Source organism: Bos mutus, chromosome 23 (assembly GCF_027580195.1).
Source record: "Bos mutus isolate GX-2022 chromosome 23, NWIPB_WYAK_1.1, whole genome shotgun sequence".
In the NCBI taxonomy this organism is placed as follows: domain Eukaryota; kingdom Metazoa; phylum Chordata; class Mammalia; order Artiodactyla; family Bovidae; genus Bos; species Bos mutus.
This window is the reverse complement of record NC_091639.1, coordinates 39,976,195-40,002,763: the sequence shown is the minus strand read 5'-3', so window position 1 is coordinate 40,002,763 and position 26,569 is coordinate 39,976,195. Positions and strand designations below refer to the sequence as shown.

At 40.9% G+C, this 26,569-nt stretch overlaps 1 protein-coding gene across 1 annotated transcript in view; it reads right to left on the bottom strand.

The window, feature by feature from the left end:
* SLC26A8 (solute carrier family 26 member 8) overlaps window positions 1–26,569 on the bottom strand; it is an 81,284-nt gene that overhangs the window by 33,560 nt on the left and 21,155 nt on the right. Inside the window, exons 5-7 of the mRNA XM_005890509.3 lie at window positions 17,345–17,509; window positions 16,505–16,654; window positions 4,068–4,150 (exon numbers count right to left, since the gene is read on the bottom strand). Coding sequence (XP_005890571.1) covers window positions 4,068–4,150; window positions 16,505–16,654; window positions 17,345–17,509 — 398 coding nt within the window. The remainder of the gene's footprint in view (window positions 1–4,067; window positions 4,151–16,504; window positions 16,655–17,344; window positions 17,510–26,569) is intronic.

Sequence of the window (26,569 nt, the reverse complement as noted above, 5' to 3'; positions counted from 1 at the left end):
CTAGCAACCTTGGATAGATAAGCAATGCTGCTGCTGCTGCTGCTAAGTTGCTTCAGTCGTGTCCGACTCTGTGCAACCCCATAGATGGCAGCCCACCAGGCTCCCCCATCCCTGGGATTCTCCAGGCAAGAACACTGGAGTGGGTTGCCAGTTCCTTCTCCAATGCATGAAAGTGAAAAGTGAAAGTGAAATCGCTCAGTCGTGTCCGACTCTTTGCGACCTCATGGACTGCAGCCCACCAGGCTCCTCCGTCCATGGGGTTTTCCAGGCAAGAGTACTGGAGTGGGGTGCCATCTTCTTCTCTGAGATGAGCAATAAAGACAGGTTAAAAGCAATACTTAAAATTAAATTTCTGAAATGTTTTTTCTCTATCTGTACACTTGAATCTTATGATAAAATATAAGCAGAGGTTAACTGTGTGGTTTTGAAGTCATTAATAACAGCAGCAATACTGAGTAAGTATAGTAGAAGGGTTATTATACTAGACTTCGGAATTAAATAGAAATGGGTTCAGAAAGTAGCTCTGATGCTGACCAGCTGTGTGAGCGTAGATGAGTAATTTAAACTTGGTAACTCTTAGTTTCCTCAGTCAAAAAAAGAATATCTTGTAGTAATACTACAAGGAACGAATGAAATAAAATAATTATGTAAAGCATCAATCTCATTGTTGCCCTTGTCATTTTTTCCCATAGGGCAGAGACTTATCTACCACAGCATTTCCTGGTACCTAGGTTGTCTGCTCACAGTTTTAACAAACTGAACAATATTTTAAATGTATTTAATCATCACCAGATTTCACTGAGAAGTAGTAGTATATGAGATTATCTGGCTGCATCAAAGTAGCCTCTGTTTTGTATGCTGAAGGTTAAGCAGTATCACCGACTCGTTGCTATATTCTCTGTTGAAGAGAATGAGGAAGTGAACAATGCTCCTCAAAAATCTTCTCATGAGCCAAGAAACTGTGTTATGTTGCCTTTCTTAGCTAAAATGATTCATCTGGTCAAGGTTAAAGAAATAATTCCCTAACAGAAGCAAGAGTGAGGCCCCATAGTCACTGGTAGGAACTATAATGCAAATTAATTGCAAGTCCTTAAGAACTCTGTAATGCCAGACTGCTTGGAGAAGGCTTTCCACTGAAAGTGATAAAGTGATGTAGCCCAAGGACACTGAGTCAGTCTAAGCAGGTGAAGACAGAAGGGATGCTGAACACTGAACCCCAGGAGAGAGGCTTGGAAAACAGAGCTATGTCTTGTCCCATCCCTGAAGGTTAATCAGACAGGTTTGGAGGTTGAGAAGGTTCATAATGTGCTGCGAGAAAAATACATGAGTCTCCCTGGTTTTCGAGTTTACTTGGGTTAGGGGATTGGCTCAACCATGGGAAGAGAGTCAAAGGCTGACCAGAGAAGAAACACAGGCTTGTCTTAGCCATTGTCCCTTAGAACCTCTGTTCTAAAATGAACTTGAGTCCCTGACCCAAATTTGCCTGTGGCCAGAGACTGTTTATTACCTGAGAATTTTTTTTTTTTTAAGTTAATACATCAGATCAGATCAGATCAGTCGCTCAGTCGTGTCCGACTCTTTGCAACCCCATGAATCGCAGCACACCAGGCCTCCCTGTCCATCACCAACTCCCGGAGTTCACTTAGACTCACGTCCATCGAGTCAGCGATGCCATCCAGCCATCTCATCCTCTGTCGTCCCCTTCTCCTCCTGCCCCCAATCCCTCCCAGCATCAGAGTCTTTTCCAATGAGTCAACGCTTCGCATGAGGTAGCCAAATACTGGAGTTTCAGCTTTAGTACCATTCCTTCCAAAGAAATCCCAGGGCTGATCTCCTTCAGAATGGACTGGTTGGATCTCCCTGCAGTCCAAAGGACTCTGAAGAGTCTTCTCCAACACCACAGTTCAAAAGCATCAATTCTTCGGTGCTCAGCCCTCTTCACAGTCCAAGTCTCACATCCATACATGATCACAGGAAAAACCATAGCCTTGACTAGATGAACCTTTGTTGGCAAAGCAATGTCTCTGCTTTTGAATATGCTATCTAGGTTGGTCATAACTTTCCTTCGAAGGAGTAAGCGTCTTTTAATTTCATGGCTGTAGACACAATCTGCAGTGATTTTGGAGCCCAGAAAAATATAAGTCTGACACTGTTTCCACTGTTTCCCCATCTATTTCCCATGAAGTGATGGGACCGGATGCCATGATCTTCGTTTTCTGAATGCTGAGCTTTAAGCCAACTTTTTCACTCTCCACTTTCACTTTCATCAAGAGGCTTTTGAGTTCCTCTTCACTTTCTGCCATAAGGGTGGTGTCATCTGCATATCTGAGGTTATTGATATTTCTCCCGGCAATCTTGATTCCAGCTTGTGTTTCTTCCAGTCCAGCGTTTCTCATGATGTACTCTGCATATAAGTTAAATAAGCAGGGTGACAATATACAGCCTTGACGAACTCCTTTTCCTATTTGGAACCAGTCTGTTGTTCCATGTCCAGTTCTAACTGTTGCTTCCTGACCTGCATACAAATTTCTCAAGAGGCAGATCAGGTGGTCTGGTATTCCCATCTCTTTCAGAATTTTCCATAGCTTAGTGTGATCCACACAGTCAAAGGCTTTGGCATAGTCAATAAAGCAGAAATAGATGCTTTTCTGGAACTCTTTTGCTTTTTCCATGATCCAGCAACCAGGAGCTGACTGTGGCTCAGACCATGAACTCCTTATTGCCAAATTCAGGCTTAAATTGAAGAAAGTAGGGAAAACTACTAGACCATTCAGGTATGACCTAAATCAAATCCCTTATGATTATACAGTGGAAGTGAGAAATAGATTTAAGGGCCTAGATCTGATAGATAGAGTGCCTGATGAACTATGGAATGAGGTTCGTGACATTGTACAGGAGACAGAGATCAAGACCATCCCCATGGAAAAGAAATGCAAAAAAAGCAAAATGGCTGTCTGGGGAGGCCTTACAAATAACTGTGAAAAGAAGAGAAGCGAAAAGCAAAGGAGAAAAGGAAAGATATAAGCATCTGAATGCAGAGTTCCAAAGAATAGCAAGAAGAGATAAGAAAGCCTTCCTCAGCGATCAATGCAAAGAAATAGAGGAAAACAACAGAATGGGAAAGACTAGGGATCTCTTCAAGAAAATCAGAGATACCAAAGGAACATTTCATGCAAAGATGGGCTCGATAAAGGACAGAAATGGTACGGACCTAACAGAAACAGAAGATATAAAGAAGAGATGGTAAGAATACACAGAAGAACTGTACAAAAAAGATCTTCACGACCCAGATAATCACGATGGTGTGATCAATCACCTAGAGCCAGACATCCTGGAATGTGAAGTCAACTGGGCCTTAGAAAGCATCACCACGAACAAAGCTAGTGGAGGTGATGGACTTCCACTTGAGCTATTCTAAATTCTGAAAGATGATGCTGTGAAAGTGCTGCACTCAATATGCCAGCAAATTTGGAAAACTCAGCAGTGGCCACAGGACTGGAAAAAGTCAGTTTTCATTCCAATCCCAAAGAAAGGTAATGCCAAAGAATGCTCAAACTACCGCACAATTGCACTCATCTCACACGCTAGTAAAGTAATGCTCAAAATTTTCCAAGCCAGGCTTCAGCAATATGTGAACCGTGAACTTCCTGATGTTCAAGTTAATACATAGAAACTAATTAAGTAGAGTTGGAGACCAGCAGGGGGAGCACTCACACCCTGTGACCATTGCAGAGCCCAACAGGAAGAAGAAAGACTCCTTGCCGGCAAAGGTCTAAGCTAATGAAAAGCCATAGATTCTGTTTACCATGACCAACTCTCCCTCCCCAATTTTATTTTTCCCTCTATAAAAACTTCTTCCCCTGCTGTAGGAGGACTTGCATGTGACTTGCCATGCTTGCACACACCAAACTGCAATTCTCTGCTGATCTCAAGTAAACCCATCTCTGCTGGAGAAATAACTGGCATGCTATTGATTTTGGTCAACGATACAAATCAGGCTATGTGGTCAGAGGCTAAGAGGAGGTAACAGGAAGGAGAAAGTCGTCTTGAAAAGTGGAATTACCAACCTATAAGGTATCATCTCCATGAGCATCAGGCTGTTTTCTGTGGCCATGTTTACCTTGTTTGAAAATGCAGCAAAGCCAAGAACCTGTAGGAGTTTAAAAAGAAAAGGCATGTGATCATCTAAATGTTATATAAAGCAGAGGTGCCCATAGTCTCTAGCACGACAGGGCAATATATGGCAGTGACTATGCATGAAGGCTGGAGAAAGGCAGGGCCAGTTCAGTGGAGCAACAAATGCAAAAGTCCTTCTTGACTCTTTTGGTTCCCTGAGCTCTTTTTAGCAACATAACCAGAATGAAAAGCAACTGCACGTTTGACATATTATTAGTAACGGGAACAAATGGATGGCATGGACTTCTCTTTCCTCACCAACTTTAAACATCTGGACCAAGTATAAACATGCTTTCAGGTATTAGCTGTACCAAAGCTTCAATTTTAAAAGTTCTAAAATATAGGTACACTGTCTTAATATAAATAAGTCCTTTGGGGGATTGTTGACATGTATTGATAATCATTAATAACTGTCGATAAGGTAGCAGCATTTGATAGCACATACAAAAAAGATTGCTTTAGCAAAGCCATTACTTGCTTGCTTTTTCCTTTCTGTTCATTTCCTTCTGAAATGCCAAGTGTCCCTTCCTTTTCATCTAGAATGAAAACAGATCACCTAGAAGCTGTTACACCTTATAAAGATCTCACACCAGAGCAAATTAAAGCAGAGACAAAAGAAGTCAATGCCCCAGTTTTAAAATAATAATTATATAGTTGCTTTACCTTGTTCCCCCTGCTAACACATAAATCTTTTCCCAGCATCTACTCTAAGAGTTCAGCCAGATACTGAGCAGGATAGCAGCTGGTTTACTTGTGATTCTGATCAGATGATGACCCCTAGGAAGTCTACAGATCAGAATGGAAGGAAGATCTGAACCAACAGAGAAGCTCTGTGATCTTTATATATCTAAGGGATAAGAAGCGTGGCAAGTGGCCAAGAAACTCTTTTATTCCCAGGGTAAAGGTTACTCTTGCTCATAAAGGAAAACAGAGAAAATATGAAAAGTTTAAAAAACAGAAATAAATCACCCAAAGACAACTACCAGTGATGCTGTTTTTGGTGTTTGCTATACAGCTTAAATATATACATATACAAATGCACACACATACATTAATTATGAATATACAGTATATACAATTTCTCATATCTGTGGAACTCTTGAGTTGTCAGGTTTTGTTATTTTTTTTAGCCTGGATCTCAAATATTGCCTTGAAATTTTCCCTTAATATTTGAGACTACCATCTGAAGGACAGATTGCTGGGTATGTACAGTTTCCTCCAGCACATCTGAGCAGTTTCTGAGGGGGTGCTGTGAGCTTTTCACCACCTACACCACAGCAGCTCTCATCCTCTGTCCTGTACTTCCCTCATTTCCAGGGGAAACATGGAGGTTTTGTCTTTTTCCAATTTTAAATCCCTGCTATATAGCAGAAAATGCTCCCTGTCACTTGACTTGACACGTGTGTAAGTAATGTTGTTGTTTAGTCGCTAAGTTGTGTCCAACTCTTTTGCGACCCCATGGACTGTAGCCCGCAAGGCTCCTCTGTCCATGGGCTTTCCCATGTAAGAACACTGGAATGGGCTGCCATTCCCTTCTCCAGGAGATCTTCCCCACCCAGGGATTGAACCCACATGTCCTGCACTGGCAGGCAGATCCTTTACCACTGAGCCATCAGGGAAGCATAGTCATGTATTTCAGGCTTCAATAACCTTCAAGTACAAGTCAGGTCACAACAAAGTTTGATGCCTAAATTGCAGTAATTCAAAGTGTCCACCAACATTTATGGCTGGAGCTCAGTTTATTCCCCCACTTCACTTCATGGTGCATCCTAATTATTTATAGCATTCCCCAAAGAAACATCTTAACTGTGGCTCACAAACCAATCCTCTACCCACTTACTTCTCTCCTTTCCTAATAACCCTGGTTAATGTTAACATTAAAGCCTTTAAGGTTGCTTAAAGGGACATCACTATGATCCCTGCTGCTGATGTCTCTTAAAAGAGGGTTGATTTGGGAAAATGTGGATAGACCTTAAGGGCATTATGATAGAGAGAGACAAATACTGCATGGAATCACTTATATGTGCAATCTAAAAAAAAAGAAAAAGAAAACAGCTGGACTCACACCAACAAAGAGAAGAAAAATGGTTGCCAGCGACTGGGGGGTGAGGGCATTAAGAAAGTTGAAGAAACAGTGCAAACTTTCAGCTATAGGATGAATAAGATCTAAGGATCTGACAGAAAACATGGTGACTACTGTTGATAACATCGTATTACATACTTAAAATTTGCTAAGAGAGAATATTCTCATCGGGCGGGGTTGGGGGGGGGTGGAGAAAAGGATCAATACATGAGGTATAGATGTGTTAATTCACTAGATGGAAGAGATCCTTTCACAGTGTATACGTACATCAAATCATCATGATGTACACGTCAAACATCTTACAATTTTATACCTGAATAAAGCTGGAGAGAAAGAAGGACCTAGAAACAGAGACAGAGAGAGTGCACTGATGCCTGTGTCACAGATGCCATCTGCTGGTCACCCAAAGCCTCAGCTTCCCAAGACGCAGGAGCTGGTCTGGGTTCCATGAGAAGGAGACGTTGCCCCTGACTCTACTCCCCAAACTCCACATGCACATTGTCCCTGGGTTCTAGGGCTCCACTATTTGTGTACAGTGTTTTGGAAGGTCTTCTTTCCAAAGGCCATTCACCTTTGGCCTTTATTAACTGATAGCTTTTTAACTATTCCAAGGAAGAAAGAATGTACACCTACAAGAAGTAGACAACAGTTATGAGACAGAGCTTGTGTCAGTTTCCAAAGCAATTCCCATACTCTTTCAATCATGGAGAGTGTGGATCTGGATTAGTTAGCATAGAATAGGTTATACTGTGGCAATATACAGACCACGGGATCTTAGTGCCCTAACACATGAAAGTTATTTTTTTGCCCATGAGAAGTCCATTGTGCGTCAGTGTCTCTTCAGGGCAGCTTCTTTGCAAACAGTGCCTTGGAGATCCAGGCTAATTCCACCTGGAGACTCTATCATCTCAATGTATAGCCCCTACAATTACTACAGCAGGGGAAGAAAGAACACTAGGGATTTGTGCCTGTTTTCGTATGCTTTGGCCCCAAAGTCACATGGTCCTGCCTAACTACGAGGGCAGCTGGAAAATATAGGGGAGAACATGGAGAATTCTAAATATCTCTGTCACAGAACACTTCTTAAAGGGAAATAATTCTCATGGATGCCCAAAGATTCGGCGATCCTTGTTAAGAAATGCTGACTTTACAAACCTGAGTTTTATTTATGAAAATGGCTTTACTATTGTGAAAATGTTAAATATAACTGCACAAGATAAATTTTAAAAAGAAAATTTTTCTTTTTTCGGCCACGCCACATGGCTTGTGGGATCTTAGTTCCCTGGACCAGGGATTGAACCCCCATCATCCATAGTGAGAGCAAGGAGTCCTAATCAGCAGACTGCCAGGGAAATCCCTGAGATTTCTTAAAAGAAATAAGAAATGTTATCATTTAGACAACATTTAAAAAAATATTCTCAAAAAGAAAAAAGAGCCATATTTATCCAGTGGCGCAACGGATAATGCGTCTGACTACGGACGGATCAGAAGATTCCAGGTTTGACTCCTGGCTAGCTCATAGTGCACATTTTGGGCTCCCCTGGTGGCTCAGGCAGTAAAGAATCTGCCTGCAATGCGGGAGACCTGGGTTTGATGCCTGTGTCGGGAAGATCCCCTAGAGAAGGGAATGGCAACCCACTCCAGTGTTCTTGTATGAGAAATCGCATGGACAGAGAAGCCTGGCGGGCTACAGTCCATGGGGCTGCAAAAGAATTGGACACGACTGAGTGACTAACACAACCAACCTGAGCTAAAAAAACAAAAGATGTCCAAAAAACCTAGTACATATGCATAAGCACACACCTCCACGAGGAACGCTTCCTCCCTGAATCCAGCTCTGCCGCTTGGTGACACGGATTCACTGAACATCTCATCTCCCTCAATTTCTTTACTGTAGCAGAATGAGAGTGAAAGGAGGCTGAATAAGAGTGTGGTTGCTGCTATATTAAAATAGAAATGAAACCTCTACCTAGAAGAACACAGAAACTCACCTGAGCATAGGTCTGTTACATATTTGTTTGAAAGAAGAAGATGTGAATAACTGAAAGTACAGAAATATCAATTGTAGGTGACTTTGGATAGTGCAGCTATAGGCATTTCTTTTCCTCCATTTTTTTCTTCTTTATTTAAGAAAAAAAACTGCTAGGATTCCCTGATAGTCCGTCCAGTGGTTAGGACTCTATGCTTCCACTCCTAGGGGCCCACGTTTGACCCCTGGTAGGGGCACTCCAGCACTCTTGCCTGGAAAATCCCATGGGCGGAGGAGCCTAGCAGGCTGCAGTCCTTGCGGTCTAGAAGAGTCAGACACGACTGAGCGACTCCATTTTCACTTTTCACTTTCATGCATTGGAGAAGGAAATGGCAACCCACTCCAGTGTCCTTGCCTGGAGAATCCCAGAGAGAGGGGAGCCTGGTGGGCTGCCGTCTATGGGGTCGCACAGAGTTGGACACAACTGAAGCGACCTAGCAGCAGCAGCAGCAGCCGCATGGGAACTAAGATCCCACAAGCTGTGTAGCAGGGCCCCCAAAAATGGATAGAATGAGCCTGTATTACTATCACAAGAGGGAATAAAAACCCTATTTTTCAAATAGTATGAAAAAGATGTAACAGATAAAAATCTTTAAAAAAATAAGCATGTTTAAAAAATATAAGCTAGTGTGTAAAATTAAATGTAAATATTCAGCTTTGTTACAAATCAGCATATGTTTTAAAAATATTATTTTTATAATTCTCCTATGAATATTTTCCTTCCTAGGTTGCTTGCTTTTTGTTTTATTTTAAATGACCTGAGCCATGAGTTAGGAGTATAAAACACCTACCAAAAAAAAACCCACTTACACCAATGGACAGATCATCTAGACAGAAAATTAATAAGGAAATACAACCCTTAAATGACACATTCAGTTCAGTTCAGTTCAGTCCCTCAGTCGTGTCCGACTCTTTTCGACCCCATGAATCGCAGCACGCCAGGCATCCCTGTCCATCACCAACTCCCGGAGTTCACTCAGACTCACGTCCATCGAGTCAGTGATGCCATCCAGCCATCTCATCCTCTGTCGTCCCCTTCTCCTCCTGCCCCCAATCCCTCCCAGCATCAGAGTCTTTTCCAATGAGTCAACTCTTCACATGAGGTGGCCAAAGTGCTGGAGTTTCAGCTTTAGCATCATTCCTTCCAAAGAAATCCCAGGGCTGATCTTCAGAATGGACTGGTTGGATCTCCCTTGCAGTCCAGGGGACTCTCAAGAGTCTTCTCCAACACCACAGTTTAAAAGCATAAATTCTTTGGTGCTCAGCCTTCTTCACAGTCCAACTCTCACATCCATACATGACTACTGGAAAAACCATAGCCTTAGACCAGATAGATTTAATTGATATTTACAGGACATTCCATCTGAAAGCAGCAGTATACATGTTCTTCTCAAGTACACACTGAACATTCTCCAGGATAGACCGCATTTTGGGTCACAAATCAAGGCTTGGTAATTTAAGAAAACTGAAATCATATCAAGCATCTTCTCATCACAACACTATGAGATTAGAAATCAATCACAGGGGAAAAAAACTGTAAAAGAACAGGAACACATGGAGGCTACACAATATGCTACTAAATAGCCAATTAATCGCTGAAGAAAGCAAAGAGGAAATAAAAACACCCCTAGACACAAATGACAATGGAAACACAATGATTCAAAACCTAAGGGATGCAACAAAATCTGACACCTAAAGCAACTAGAGAAAGAAGAACAAACAAATCCCAAAGTTGATAGAAAGGAAAAAGTCATAAAGATTAGAGCAGAAATAAGTGAAATAGAGATGAAGAAAACATCAATGAAACTAAGTTAGTTCTTGAAGAGTTAAACAAAACCTTTAGCCAGACTTATCAAGACAAAAAACGGAAATGGCTCAAATCAATACAATTAGAAATGAAAAAGAGAAGTTACAACTGACACCACAGAAATACAAAGGATCATAAGAGACTACTACAAGCAACTATATGCCAATAAAATGGACAATCTAGAGGAAATGGACAAATTCTTAGAAAAGAACAAACTTCAAAGACTGAACCAGGAAGAAACAGAAAATGTGAACAGACCAATCACAAGTGACGAAATTGAAACTGATTAAAAATCTTCAAGCAGAACTTCCCTGGTGGTGCAATGGGTAAAAATCCACCTGGCAATGCAGGGGACACGGGCTTGATCCCTGTTCCGGTAAGGTTCCACATGTGTGGGACAGTGAAGCCCATGCACTGCAATGACTGCTCCCAGGTGCCACAGCTAGTGGGCCCGGGTGCTGCAACCACTGGAGGCTGTGGGCCTAGAGCCCGTGCCCTGCAACAAGAGAAGTCACCACAATGAAAAGCCCCACACACTGCAAAGAAAGGCTGTCCCTGCTCACTGCAACCAGAGAAAGCCCATGCAAAAGCAATGAAGACCCAGTGCAGCCAAGAAAAAAATCTTTCAACAAACAAAAGTTCAGGACCATACAGCTTCATAATTCTATCAAGCATTTAGAGAAGAGTTAACACTTATCCTTTCAAAAAATTGCAGAGGGAGGAACATTGCCAAGCTCATTCTACGAGGCCACCATCACTCTGATATAAAAACCAAACACAGATATCCCACACACACAAAAATTACAGGGCAATATTACTGATGATTGTGGAAAAAGCAAGAGAATTTCAGAAAAACATCTACTTCTGCTTCATTGACTACACTAAAGCCTTTGATTGTGTGGATCACAACAAACCGTGGAAAAGTCTTTAAGAAATGGGAATACCAGACGACCTTACCTGCCTCCCGAGAAACCTGTATGCAGGTAAAGAAGCAACATTTAGAACCAGACATGGAACAACAGACTGGTTCAAAATTGGGAAAGGAGTACATCAAGGCTGTATATTGTCACCCTGCTTATTTAACTTACATGTAGAGTACACCATGAGAAACACTGGGCTGGATGAAGCACAAGCTGGAATCAAAATTGCCGGGAGAAATATCAATAACCTCACATATGCAGATGACACCACCCTCATGGCAGAAAGCGAAGAACTAAAGAGCCTCTTGATGAAAGTGAAAGAGGAGAGTGAAAAAGTTGGCTTAAAACTCAACATTCAGAAAACTAAGATCAGGGCATCTGGTCCCATCATTTCATGGCAAATAGATGGGGAAACAATGGAAACAGTGACAGATTCTATTTTCTTGGGCTCCAAAATCACTGCAGATGGTGACTGCAGCCATGAAATAAAAAGACACTTGCTCCTTGGAAGAAAAGCTATGACAAACCTAGAAAGCATATTGAAAAGCAGAGACATTATTTTGCCAACAAAGGTCAGTCTAGTCAAAGCTATGCGTTTTCCAGTAGTCATGTATGGATGTGAGAGTTGGACCATATTGAAGACTGAGCACCAAGGAATTGATGCTTTTGAACTGTGGTGTTGGAGAAGACTCTTGAGAGTCCCTAGGACTGCAAGGAGATCTAACCAGTCAGTCCTAAAGGAAATCAATCGTGAATAGTCATTAGAAGGACTGATGCTGAAGCTGAAGTTCTAATACTTTGGCCACCTGATTCAAAAGAAGAGTTGAATCATTAGAAAAGACCTTGATGCCGGGAAGATTGAAGGCAGGAGAAGGGAATGACAGAGGACGAGATGGCATCACTGATTTAATGGACATGAGTTTGAGCAAGCTCTGGGAGATGGTGAAGGACAGGGAAGCCTGGTGTGCTGCAGTCCATGGGGGTCGCAAAGAGTTGGACACGACTGAGCGACTGAACCACAACAACAACAATCACTCATGAACACAGATGCAAAAATCCTCAACAAAATACTAGCAAACAGAATCCCACAAAATATTAAAATGACCATACACCATGATCAAGTGGGATTTATCCCAGAGATGCAAGGATTCTTCAATATATGCAAATCAATCAATATGACACACCATATTAACAGATTGAAGAATAAAAACCATATGATCAACTCAATAGATGTAGAAAAAGCTTTTGACAAAATTCAACACCCATTTATGATAAAAAAAAACTGTCCAGAAAGTGGATATAGAGGGAACCTACTTCAATATAATAAAAACCATATATGACAACCCACAGGAAATATTGTTCTCTCTGGTGAAAAACTGAAAACATTTCCTCTATGATTAGGAACAAGAAAAGGATGTCCACTCTCATCACTATCACTAAGTAATAATAACTCAACATAGTTTTGGAAGTCCTAGTCATGGCAATCAGAGAAGAAAAAGAAATAAAAGGAATCCAGATTGGAAAAAAGGTAAACCTGTCATTGTTTTGCAGATGACATAATACTATACATATAAAATCCTAAAGAGGCCTCCAGAGAACTACCAGAGCTTATCAATGCATTTGTTAAAGTTGTAGGACACAAAATCAATACACAGAAATCTGTTATATTCTTATACACTAACAAAAAAAGATTGGAAAAAGAAATTAAGAAAACAATCCTACTTATCACTGCAACAAAAGAATAAAATACCTAGGAATAAATCTACCTAAGGAGACAAAAAGACTTGTATTCAGAAAACTATAGGGTACTGATGAAAGAAATCAAAGACAACACAAACAGATTGAGAGACATACCCTGTTCTTGGACTGGAAGAATCAATATTGTGAAAATGACTAGACAACTGAAGCAACCTACAGATTCAATGCAATCCCTATTAATTTGTGTGGAAACATAAAAGACTACAACCAGTCACAGCAATTTTGAGAAAGAAAAATGGAGGTGGAGGAATCAGACTCCCTGACTTCAGACTGTACTACAAAGCTACAGTAATCACGACAGTGTGGTACTGGCATAAAGACAGAAATACAGATACATGGAACAGGATAGAAAGCCCAGAGGTAAACCCAAGTACCTATGGTCACCTAATCTATGACAAAGGAAGCAAGAATATACAAACTTGTTATTTTATAGTTTCAGGTGAACAGCAACGGGATTCAGACATACTTATACATGTATTCATTCTCCCCCAAGAGCCAGCGTCTTTAATAAGTGGTGCTGGGAAAACTGGACAGCACATGTAAAAGAATGAAATTAGAACACTCTCTAATACCATACACAAAAATAAACTCAAAATGAATTAAAGAACTATAAGGCTGTACACTATAGCATAAGGCTGGACACTATAAAACTCTTAGAGAAAAAGCATAGGCAGAACGCTTTTTGGCACAAATTGCAGCAAGATCTTTTTTGACTTACATCCTAGAGTAATGAAAATAAAAACAAAAATAAATGAGACTTAAACTGAAAAGCTTTTGCACAACAAAGGAAACCACAAACAAAACAAAAAGACAACCCTCGGCATGGGAGAAAATATTTGCAAAAGAAGTAACTGACGAGAGATTAATCTCCAAAATAAACTAACAACTAATGCAGCTCAGTATCGAAAAAACAAATAACCCAATGAAAAAATGGGAAGAAAACCTAAATGGACACTTCTCCAAAGACATACAGATGGTCAAAAGGCACATGAAAGGATGCTGAACACGACTGATTATTAGAGAAATGCAAGTCAATACTATAAAGAAGTATCACCTCATCTGGTCAGAATGGACATCATCAAAAAATCTACAAACAGTACATGCTGGAGAGAATGTGGAGAAAGGGAACCCTCCTACACTGCTGATGGGAATGTAATCTGGTACAACCACTATTGAAAACAGTACGGAGGTTCCTCAAAAAACTAGAACTACCATTCTACTGGGTAGCATATGACCCAGAAACCCCATTTCTGGGCAAATACCCAGAGAAAACTATAATTCAAAAAGACACTTGCATTCCAATGTTCACTGCAGCACTATTTACAATAGCCAGGACACGGAAGTAACCTAAATGTCCATCAACAAAGGAACAGAGAAAGAAAATGTGATACATGTAAGGTATACTCATCTGAATGCAAAGTTTCAAAGAATATTCTGCAAGGAGAGATAAGAAAGCCTCCCTCAGTGATCAATGCAAAGAAATAGTGGAAAACAATAGAATGGGAAAGATTAGAGATCTCTTCAAGAAAATGAGAGATACAAAGGGGGCATTTCATGCAAAGATGGGCACAAAAAAGGACAGAAATGGTATGGACCTAAAAGAAGCAAAAGATATGAAGAGGAGGCAAGAATACACAGAAGAACTATACAAAAGAGATCTTAATGAACCATATAACCACAATGGTGTGATCACTCACCCAGAGTCAGACATCCTGGAGTGCGAAGTCAAGTGGGCCTTAGGAAGCATCACTACAAACAAAGCTAGTGGAGGTGATGGAATTCCAGCTGAGCTATTTCAAATCCTAAACGACGAGGCTGTGACAGTGCTGCACTCAGTATGCCAGCAAATTTGGAAAACTCAGTCAGCAGTGGCCACAGGACTGGAAAAGGTCAGTTTTCATTCCAATCCCAAAGAAAGGCAATGCCAAAGAATGCTCAAACTACCACACAATTGCGCTCATTTCACACGCTAGCAAAGTAATGCTCAAAATTCTCCAAGCCAGGCTTCAACAGTACATGAACCGAGAACTTCCAGATGTTCAAGCTGGATTTAGAAAAGGCAGAGGAACCAGAGATCAAATTGCCAACATCTGCTGGATCATAAAAAAAGCAAGAGGATTCTAGAAAAACATCTACTTCTGCTCATTGACTACACTAAAGCTTTGGACTATGTGGATCACAACAAACTGTGGAAAACTCTTTAAGAGATGGGAATACCAAACGACCCTACCTGCCTCCTGAGAAACCTGTATGCAGGTCAAGAAGCAGCAGTTAGAACCAGACGTGGAACAACAGACTGGTTCAAAATTGGGAAGGAGTACATCAAGGCTGTATACTGTCATCCTGCTTATTTAACTTTATATGCAGAGTACACCATGAGAAATGCTGGGCTGGATGAAGCACAACCTGGAATCAAGATTTCCAGGAGAAATATCAATAATCTCAGATATGCAGATGATACCACCCTTATGGCAGAAAGTGAAGAGGAGCTAAAGAGCCTCTTGATAAAGGTGGAAAAGGAGAGTGAAAAAGCTGGCTTACAACTCAACATTCAAAAACTAAGATCATGGCATCCAGTCCCACCACTTCATGGCAAATAGATGGGGAAACAATGGAAACAGTGACAGATTCTATTTTCTTGGGTTCCAAAATCACTGCAGATGGTGACTGCAGCCATGAAATTAAAAGACACTTGCTCCTTGGAAGAAAAGCGGTGACAAAACTAGACAGCATATTAAAAATCAGAGACATCACTTTGCCAACAAAGGTCTGTATAGTCAAAGCTATGGCTTTTCCAGTAGGCATGTATGGATGTGAGAGTTGGACCGTATAGAAGGCTGAGCACCAAAGAACTGATGCTTTTGAACTGTGGTGTTGGAGAAGACTCTTAAGAGTCCCTTGGACTGCAAAGAGATCAAACCAGTCAATTCTAAAGGAAATCAATTCTGAAAATTCATTGGAAGTACCAATGCTGAAGCTGAAGTTCCAATGCTTTGCCCACCTGATTCGAAGAGCTGAGTCATTGGAAAAGACCCTCATGCTGGGAAAGATTGAAGGCAGGAGGAGAAGGGAATGACAGAGGACGAGATGGTTGGATGGCATCACTGATTTAATGGACATGAGTTTGAGCAAGCTTTGGGAGATGGTGAAGGACAGGGAAGCCTGGTGTGCTGTAGTCCATGGGGTCGCAAAGACTGGACATGACTGAGTGACTGAAGAACAATATATACAATGGAATATTACCCAGCCATAAAAAGGAACAAAATAGTGCCATTTGCAAAGACATGGATGGATCTAGAGATTGTCATACAGAGTAAAGTAAATCAGAAAGAGAAAACCAAATATCATATAATATCGCTTATATTGGAATCTAGAAAAATGGTACAGATGAACTTATTTGCAAAGCAGAAATAGAGACACACGTGTAGAGAAAAACATAGGGATACCAAGAGGGGAAAAGGGTGGGATGAATTTGGGTATTGGGATTGACTTATATACACTACCATGGATACAACAGACCAGTAATAAGAACCTACTGTATTGCACAGGAATTCTACTCAGTGCCCCGTGGTGACCTAAATGGGAAGGAAATCTTAAAAAGAGGGAATATATTAATATGCATATGTATAACTGATTCACCTTGCTGTACAGCAGAAACTAACAGAACACTGTAAAGCAACTATACTCCAATAGAAATTAACTTAACAAAACAAAAGCAAAAAGACACCTACCAGAAACACTTCCATGGGAAATTCAATGGGGTACTGATTGAAGGAAATTCTGATACATTTGTTGATTCTCAGAGCAACCATAGCGGTTAGAAATAGTAAGATGCTGGTGGAATTAGCTTTAGGGAGACCTAAACAGTAGTTAATTATGTTCTGAAAGAAAACAAAATTACAGAGGCTTAGGAAAGGATGTAATAATTGCCTTAATCTAGAAAATGACACTTTCTAAATCAGTTCAAACAGCAGTCCCTGGGCAAGGTTGCTGTGCATAGAGATCTTTATGAGCATGACTAGAACAGGGAGAGCAAGTAGGTGGATATATAATTTTTTAAGTTGGAAAAGATACATTAGAAGACAATAATGTCCAACAAGAAGAGAATACACTTTCGGTGTTTCAGTGTAATGGAAAGGACCCAGGAGTTCTGTTATTAGCCTACTCTTTATCAATTTGCCCAGACCATGTGTGTTTCGCTTGACTTCTGGGCCGTTGTTGCATTCAGGGACAACTCTGCATTTTATATTCTTAAGATGTTTTAGGATACATGTCTGTTATGAGTTACATGATGGGAAGAATTATGATAGATACAGTTATCTAAAAGACCAAATTTTAACATAAATCGTGTTAGTTTAAAAGGCTGGGGGTGAAATGATTAATGGAACTGAGAACATGGTACAACTGGCACCTGCAATTAATCAAGACTGTAAATCTAGAAGAGGTGAAATTACTTCTAGGACTCTCTTGACCCAGCCGCCTATGCAAGAGTCTCTCCACTTGGGCCTACTTCTTTTTGGAGGCAAGGGGAGGAGCATCTGTTACTCTGGGTGAGGGTAGAAATTACTCACGTAGAAGAAGGCGATGGGACCAGAATTGTAACTGATCATAATTCCGAAGATGCAGGTCAACTGGGACAGCATAACGTGCAGGGCTGTGGCAGCCAGGTAAGCACTGATTGCAGCCTCCGGAATGTAAGCGACAATGAAGCCAAAACCTAACATGCCCATAGACAGCTGTGGGGGGGTTCAGATGGAAAAGAAAACCAGAGTAAGGAGGAATGTCATCAAACCAGCAATGGCAACCCATTAGGCCATCTCCAAAGGTTCCAACAAAAAAAAGTTAGCTTAGGCCCCTTTAATAATTTTCTTTTAACTTAAAAAACTGGGGGTGGGGAGAGCTGTGCTGGGTCTTTGCTGCTGTGCACAGGCTTTCTCTAGGTGTGGCGAGTGGAGGTTACTCTAGTTGCAGTGCGTGGGCTTCTCACTGCAGTGGCTTCTCTCGGTGTGGAGCACGGGCTCTGTGTGTACAGGCTTCGGCAGCTGTGGCACACAGGCCCACAGTAGTCAGGCTCAGTAGTTGTTGGTGCCCAGGTTTAGCTGCCCCATGGCATGTGGAATCTTCTTGGATCGGGGATCAAATTTGTGTCCCTTGCATCGGCAGGCGGATTATTTACCAGAGGGCCATTAGGGAAATCCCCTTTGATAACTCATTTCTCTTTCCCTAATCAACTGAAATTGATGAGCTAAAAGCAGATCCTTGGTATTGATTCAGAGGCTCCCTTACAAATGTAGGACCACACTCCTTTCTTTCTTCATGAGTATGTAAGCCAATGTTCTTACCCTAGAATCTACTGATCTTGTGGATGTGCGGTAATCAGTGACAAAGTGATCAGAAGAAGACTTGGCTTTTTTAAAGTCCTTTTCACTAAAATCTTCTTTAAAAATACTTTTTGTTTATTTATTTATTTTTGCATGTGCTGGGTCTTAGCTGCTGCGTGGGCTTTTCTCTAGCTGCAGTGCGAGGGCTTCTCACTGAGACGGCTTCTCTTGCTGCCAGTTACAGGCTCTAGAGTGCCTGGGCCTCAGCAGTTGCAGCTCCCGGGCTCTAGAGCACAGACCCAACAGTTGTGGTGCACGGGCTCAGCTGCTCTGCAGCAGGTGAGATCTTCCTGGGTCAGGGATTGAACCTATGTCTCCTGCAATGGCAGGCAGATTCTTCATCACTGAGCCACCAGGGAAGCCCCAGTGGAACCTTTGATAGCCCTCCCCATGACATGTTAACATCCCTATGAGGAATGCAGCTTTTCGCAAAGGAAAATATTAAAACAACCTGGGCTCCAGCTTAAACATTTGGGCCTTTGATGTTTATGAAGAACAATTAAACTGAATTTATGTCTTTAGGATTAAATATAAATACATGTAAAATACAGCATATGTATGTAAATGTGTTTTTAAATGGTATGTAATATACAAGCAAAGGATTTAAAAGGATAGATGCCAAGTTATTAACAGAAGTTGCCTTTGGGGAATGGTTGATTAAAGGTTACGGGCAATATTTTGTAATTTATATACTCTTTTATTATTAGAGATTTTTGCAATATACTTGTTCATCTTTTATAATTAAAAAAAAGTGGAAAATTATGGCTAGAGGGCGAGCTCCAATCCTCTTCAGAGGGGAGGTTAAGAAAAATGACAGACCAATGAAGAAGATGGGGAAAGAAAAGCCAAGTCTTGAAACCCTCTCTTGTCACTGCTTCATATTCCGCTGCACTAGGAACTCTCAGAAAACAAACTTGGAGGAACAAATCTATTAGCTTTAAGAGCGTTTTGTTTCAAAGCTTTCAGTTAGTTGAGCACTTTGTCTCCCTTGATCTCCCGTCATTACTGCCCAGAGTGCTCCTTGACTCTAGTCAGGCCAATCTGTTTCCTGTCTTTTGTGTGATTGACTAATTTCTTCTGTGCTTATGCCCAAACCCCTCTTCCCTCTCTGCCAGCCCAGGTTTATCATCTCTTTCGAGAGCTCAATAGGACTTCCCTGGTGGTCCAGTGCTGAGAATCTGCCTGCCAATGCAGGGGACACAGGTTTGATCCCTGCTCCAGGAGAACTCCACAGCTGGACCTGTGTGCCTCAACCACTGAGCTGGCGGTCCCTGGAGCCTCTGCTCTGCAACAAGAGTAGCCACCACAATGAGAAGCCCACGCACTGCAACTAGAGTAGTCCCCCCTGCTTTGCACAATCAGAGAAAGCCTGCGGGCTGCAACGAAGACCCACTGCAGTCAATAAATAAATACAAATTGTAAAAAGAGCTCAATAACACTTCTCTCCTTCAGAAAGTGTGGTACTGAGTGCGTTTGGACAAGTTTCTTAAACTCTCCGAACCTCAGTTCCCTTGTCTATGAAATGAACAATACCCAATGTGAGTGTTTTGTATGGATCACATGACAGAATACACGTAAAACTCTTAGCTCAAATCTGAAAACAGTGGCAGACGCAAACATATGTATCACTCATTCTCTTTTTTGGAGGGGCTGCCTTGGGTCTTCCTTGCGGCGCTCAGGACCTTCCTTGTGTCATGGAGGATCTTTTGTTGAGGCGCAAGGACTCTATTTGTGGCGTGCAGGCTCAGTTGTGGCTGAGGGCTTAGTTGCTCCACGGCATGTGGGAATCTTAGTTCCTCGACCAGAGGTCCAAACCTGTGTCCCCTGCATTGCAAGATGGATTCTTAACCACTGCGCTACCAGGGAAGTCCCTATATCACTCATTCTTCATGCTATCCCTTCCTTCAACCTTGTAAATGGCAAATATCTATAATGAACCATAGAACTCTTCCTTGCCCAGCTGTGATGTGGCCTCAGAATCTGGTGTTAACATAATTTTCTAGACATCACTGTCAATCAGTCAGAACTGGTCTGTGACATGAAACCTATCTCTGTCATCCTTATTGAAAACAGGTAGAGACATTTCCCAAATTACAATGGTTCGAATAGTTTTAATTTTGACTTTACAATGGTGTAAAATCACTACACAATTGGTAAAAATGGTATTTTTAATTTTGATTTTTTTTTTCTGGGCTAGGGTGCAGCATGATGCTCTTTTGTGATGCTGGGCAGGGGCAGTGAGCCAGAGCTTCTACTGGCCACACAGACATGAGGGGAAACAACAGATACACTAAGAACTATCCTGTACTCAGACAGCCACTCTGTTTATTGCTTTCAGTACTATATTCAACAAACTACACGAGATATCCAATACTTTATTATAAAATAGGCTTTGTGTTACATGATTTTGCCCAATACAGTCTAATGTAAGTGTTCTAAGCACGTTTAAGATAAGCCAGGCTAGGCTATGATATTTGGTAAGCTAGGTTTACTAAATGTATTTTCAACTTACAGTATTCTCAAATTACCATGGGTTTATCAGTATGTAACCTCATCATAGGTCGAGGAAGTTCTGTACTAAATGTTTGGCGAATGAAGGAAAGGTTTAATAAATGGTTGTTTCCTTCCCAGACAACTCCATCCCAACTAAAAACTATTCCTTTACTTCATATTTTTTAAATTATTTTTGGACATGCCACATGGCATGCAGGATCTTAGTTTCCTGACCAGGGATCGAACCCATGCCCTCTGAGGTGGAAGCATGGATTCTTAACCACTGGACTGCCAGGGAAAGTCCCCACTTCATATTCTTTTGACCATGAACTCTTCATTTTTGTTAATACTAGTGTGCACTTTAAGATTATCTAGCTAAGAGTCGGACAAAACTGAGTGACTTCACTTTCACTTTTCACTTTCATGCATTGGAGAAGGAAATGGCAACCCACTCCAGTATTCTTGCCCAGAGAATCCCAGGGATGGGGGAGCCTGGTGGGCTGCCGTCTATGGGGTTGCAGAGACTTGGACACGACTGAAGCAACTTAGCAGCAGCAGCAGCAGTGCACAGGTTCTAGAGGCAGACAAACAGCCTGAATCCCAGTTTGGGGTCTTACTGGTTACATTATCGTCAGCAATTCACTTAACCTCTCTATACCTTTGTTTCCTTAAAATAAGTACAGAGTAATACCTACCCTCATACAGGGGGGTGTTGTGAGGACCAAATGAGGATAAGACATGCAAAGTGCTTTGAACATTGACAGCACACAGCAATAATCGTTAGATGTTATTATTTAGTTCAGACTTTTCTAAAACTTTTTATTGTAAATAATTGCAGGTTGACATGCAGTTGTAAAAAAGCAAGCAGAGATCCTGTTTTCCCCATCTTGCACAACTATACTACATGCCACAACTAGGACAGTGACATCAAATACAGACAAAATAAGAAATAATTCCGTCAGCACAAGGATCTCTCCTGTTGTCCTGTTACAGCCTCTCACCTCCCATCTCTGCCTCCAACCTCCATCCTCTGAGCTCTGCTCATCTTTAGTCCCTGGCAACAACTAATCTGTTCTCCATTTCTATAATTTTGCCACTTCAAGAATTTTACATAAATGGAATCATCAGTATGTGAACTTTCCAGTTTTTAGTTTCATTCACTTTTCCTCTTTATTATTTCCTTCCTTCTGCTTATTTTGGGTATAATTTGCTCTTATGTTTCTAGATTCTTGTGGAGGGAGCTTATATTATTAATCTGAGACTTTTTCCTCATTCTACTATATATGTTTTAGTGCTATAAATTTCCTTTTCAGCACCACTTTAGCTGTGTGCCAGAAATTTTGGTACATTTTATTTTCATTTACTTCAGTGTATTTGTTTCCCTTGAAACTTCCTCTCTGACTTATGGATTGTTTAGAAGTGTGTTGTTCAGTGTCCAGGAATTTGGAGACCTTCCTGTTAACTTTTTGTTATCGAGTTCTAGTTTGATTCCACTGTGGTCAGAGAACACACTGTTTGACTTCAATTCTTTTAAACTTATTGATGTTTGTTTTATAGCCCAGGATGTGGTCTATCTTGCTGTATGTTCCATGGGTTGTTGAAAAGAATGTGTGTTCTGCTGTTACTAGTTGGAGTGTTCTATAAATGTCTCGAGTCCTATCGGTGTTGTTGATGTTTTGAATGTTACTATATCCTTGTTGATTTTCTGTCCAGTTGTTCTATCAATTGTTGGGAAAGGAGCGGTGGAATCAAGATTGCCGGGAGAAATATCAATAACCTCAGATATGCAGATGACACCACCCTTATGGCAGAAAGTGAAGAGGAACTAAAAAGCCTCTTGATGAAAGTGAAAGTGGAGAGTGAAAAAGTTGGCTTAAAGCTCAACATTCAGAAAACGAAGATCATGGCATCCAGTCCCATCACTTCATGGGAAATAGATGGGGAAACAGTGGAAACAGTGTCAGACTTTATTTTTTTGGGCTCCAAAATCACTGCAGATGGTGATTACAGCCATGAAATTAAAAGACCCTTACTCCTTGGAAGAAAAGTTATGACCAACCTAGATAGCATATTCAAAAGCAGAGACATTACTTTGCCAACAAAGGTTCATCTAGTCAAGGCTATGGTTTTTCCTGTGGTCATGTATGGACGTGAGAGTTGGACTGTGAAGAAGGCTGAGTGCGGAAGAATTGATGCTTTTGAACGGTGGTCCTGGAGAAGACTCTTGAGAGTCCCTTGGACTGCAAGGAGATCCAACCAGTCCATTCTGAAGGAGATCAGCAGTGGGATTTCTTTGGAAGGAATGATGCTAAAGCTGAAACTCCAGTACTTTGGCCACCTCATGCAAAGAGTTGACTCATTGCAAAAGACTCTGATGCTGGGAGGGATTGGGGGCAGGAGGAGAAGGGGACGACAGAGGATGAGATGGCTGGATGGCATCACTGACTCAATGGACGTGAGTCTGAGTGAACTCCGGGAGTTGGTGATGGACAGGGAGGCCTGGTGTGCTGCGATTCATGGGGTGGCAAAGAGTCGGACACGACTGAGCAACTGAACTGAACTGATCTGTCTGTTTCTCCATTCCAGTTATATCCATTTTTGCTGCACATATTTTGGGGCTCTGTTGTTTGTTGCATACATATGTAGGTCTGCTACATCCTCTTGGAAGAGCAAGCCTTTTATCATTATGTGCTGTCCTTCTCCACCTCTGGTAATTTTCTTGGCTCTGAAGTATACTTTATCTGTTATTAATATAGTCAATCCTGCTTTCCTTTAATATTTGCATGATATATCTTTCCCTTTTTTTAATTGTCAACCTAATTATTATTTTTGTTGTTTCTTGCAGACAGCATATTTCTAAATATTTAGTTAATTTCTTTAATGTAAATGTTGATATGTTAAGGGTTAAGTCTGCCATTTTTCTGTTTGCTCTATTTTTCATCTTTTATTTTTTCTGATTTCACACATTACTTGAACTTTTTTAGAATTTCATTTTGATTTATCTGTAGCATTTTTGAGTGTATAGGTTTTGAAGTGGTTGTCCTAGGTATTACATTATATATACATAACTTATCACAGTCTACTGGTATAAACATTTTACCAGTTTAAACAAATTATAGAAAATTTACTTCCCAATATGTTTGTTTATAAAAGAATTGTTTTAAATATTTCTTCCATATGCATTTTGAACCACATCAGTGGTGTAATTTTTGCTTCAACCATTGAGCATAATTTAGAAAACTTAAGAAGACAAAGAAAACTACCATATCTATCCATGTTTTCCCTTTTCCATTGTTCTTTCTTCCTAGTCGATGTTCCAAGATGCCTTCTTTTATCATTTCCTTTCTGTTTAGAGAACTTCTTTTAGCCATTCTTTTAGGGTAGGTCTTGCTGGTGATAAATTCTCTTAGTTTTCTTCATATATCTCGATTTCTCCTTCATTCTTGAAGGCTATTTACAGAAATGCTGGGCTGGATGAAGCACAAGCTGGAATCAAGATTGCCAGGAAAAAATATCAATAACCTCAGATAGCAGATGACACCACTCTTATGGCAGAAAGCAAAGAGGAACTAAAGAACCTCTTGATGAAGGTGAAAGACAAGAGTGAAAAAGCTGGCTTAAAACTCAAAATTCAAATAAAATAAGATCATGGCATCCAGTCCCATCACTTCATGGTAAATAGATGGGCAAACAATGGAAACAGTGACAGACTTTACTTTCTTGGGCTCTAAAATCACTGCAGATGGTGACTGCAGCCATGACACTTGCTCCTTGGAAGAAAAGCTATGACAAACCTAGATAACGATTAAAAAGCAGAGACATTACTTTGCCAACAAAGGTCCATCTAGTCAAAGCTATGGTTTTTCCAGTAGGCATGTATGGATGTGAGAGTTGGACCATATAGAAGACTTCAGTGTCGAAGAATTGATGCTTTTGAACTTTGGTGTTGGAGAAGACTCTTGAGAGTGCCTAGGACTGCAAGGAAATCAAACCAGTCCATCCTAAAGGAAATCAATCCTGAATATTCATTGGAAGGACTGATGCTGAAGCTGAAGCTCCAATACCTTGGCCACCTGATGCAAAGGGCCAACTCGTTAGAAAAGACCCTGATGCTGGGAAAGATTGAAGGCAGGAGAAGGGGATGACAGACGACAAGATGGTTGGATGGCATCACTGACTCAATGGATATGAGTTTGAGCAGCTCTGGGAGGTGGTGAAGGACAGGGAAGTCTGGTGTGCTGCAGTCAGACACAACTGAACAACAACAATGATTTTTGGATTAATAGTTCTTTCAGCAAATGAAAGAATATTGTGCAATTTCCTTCTGCTCTCCATGGTTTTGGATAAGAAATCTGCTGTCATTTAAATTATTTTCTCCCTGAAGGTAAAGTGTTTCTCTCACTGCTTTCAGGATTTTTTTTTCATTGTTTTTAGTTTTCAAACATAGACTATGATTTGTCTTGGTGTAGATTCCTATGGATTTATCTTGTTTTGGATTTTCCAAGGTTCTTAAAACTGTAGAAGTACATCTTTTGTCAAATTTGGGGCATTTTCAGCTTTTAGTTCTTCAAGTAATTCAGTCCCATCTTTTTTCCCCTCCCTTTCTGGGATGCTTATAAGACACAAATGTTAGAGCTTCTGTTATAGTCCCACTTGTCCCTGAGATTCCGTTAAACTTTTTCCAGTCTATTTTCTGTTGTTCAGACTGAGTAATTCCTGTTGTTCTTTCTACAAGTTCATTGATTCTTTACTCTGTCTCCTCCATTTTGCTATCGAGTTGACTCTTTGAATTTTTAATTTTGGTTAGTGTATTTTTCAGCTCTAAAATTTCTATTTGGTTCTTCTTTACATCTTCTATTTATTTTTTGAGACTTTATATTTTTTTTTACTTTGTTTCAAGCATATTCATAATTGGTTGCTGAAGCATTTTTAGGATGGCTGCTTTATAATTTATACCAGATAATTCTAACACCTCTCATCTCAATTCTGGCATCTTTTTATTGCCTTTTTTCATTAAAGTTGAAATGTTTTTGGTTCTTGATATGACAAGTTATTTTCAGTTCAGCTATTGACATTGCATGTACTATGCTATAAGATTCTGGATCTTACTGAAATGTTCTGTTTTAGCCACCTTATTTTGATAAAGTGCTGAGAGGGGAAGGTGTTACCTTGTTACTGCCTGGTCAGGTAGAAGTCCAGGTTCTCCTTTTAAAATCCACAGACACCTGAGGCAGTAGGGACTCTTCATTTTTACTGGGAGGAGATGGAAGTTCTGGCTCCCCACTAGGCCTCCACTGATACCATCCTGACTGGGAGAGACAGAAATGCCTTTATTTCTCCCTGCATGGCCTCTGCTGACACTGCTACAGAGGGGCTTGTCGTCATTAATGCTGTGTTGTGGTGAAAGAACTGACTCTTCACTATGCTTTCTCTGACATACCCCAGCAAGGAGCAGGAAGAAAGGCTCATTACTACTCAGTGGAGATGAAAGTCTCGACTCCCTATTTGGCTTTCTCTGACAACACCCCGGGTAGCTACCTCATTACAGCTGGGTGAGGGTGGAAGTCTGGCTCCCCGCTTGGCCACCACTCGCATGAGTAGGGATAACACCACAGAGTTGTTGTTCTTTTTTTTTCCCTTGGTGTTTGTCTGGAGTAGAGCAGTTATTGGGTAAATGTTTTCACAATTGCTAGTCTTTCCTAGTCCTGTGGCTATATAGAACAGACTTTTGTTGGGACTTTTTCTTTTGGTCTGCCACATTGGCATTTTGGCTTTCTGGCTTCTTTAGCACCAAGTTTAAGATGTATGGGGCAAAAAGAAAACCCAAGGAACTCTCCACTGTGTTGTTTCTTGGGTCTGAACCAGTTTGTTGTCTTCTCTCCACCTTTCAGAGCCTTTTTATATTTGGTTTGTATATAACTT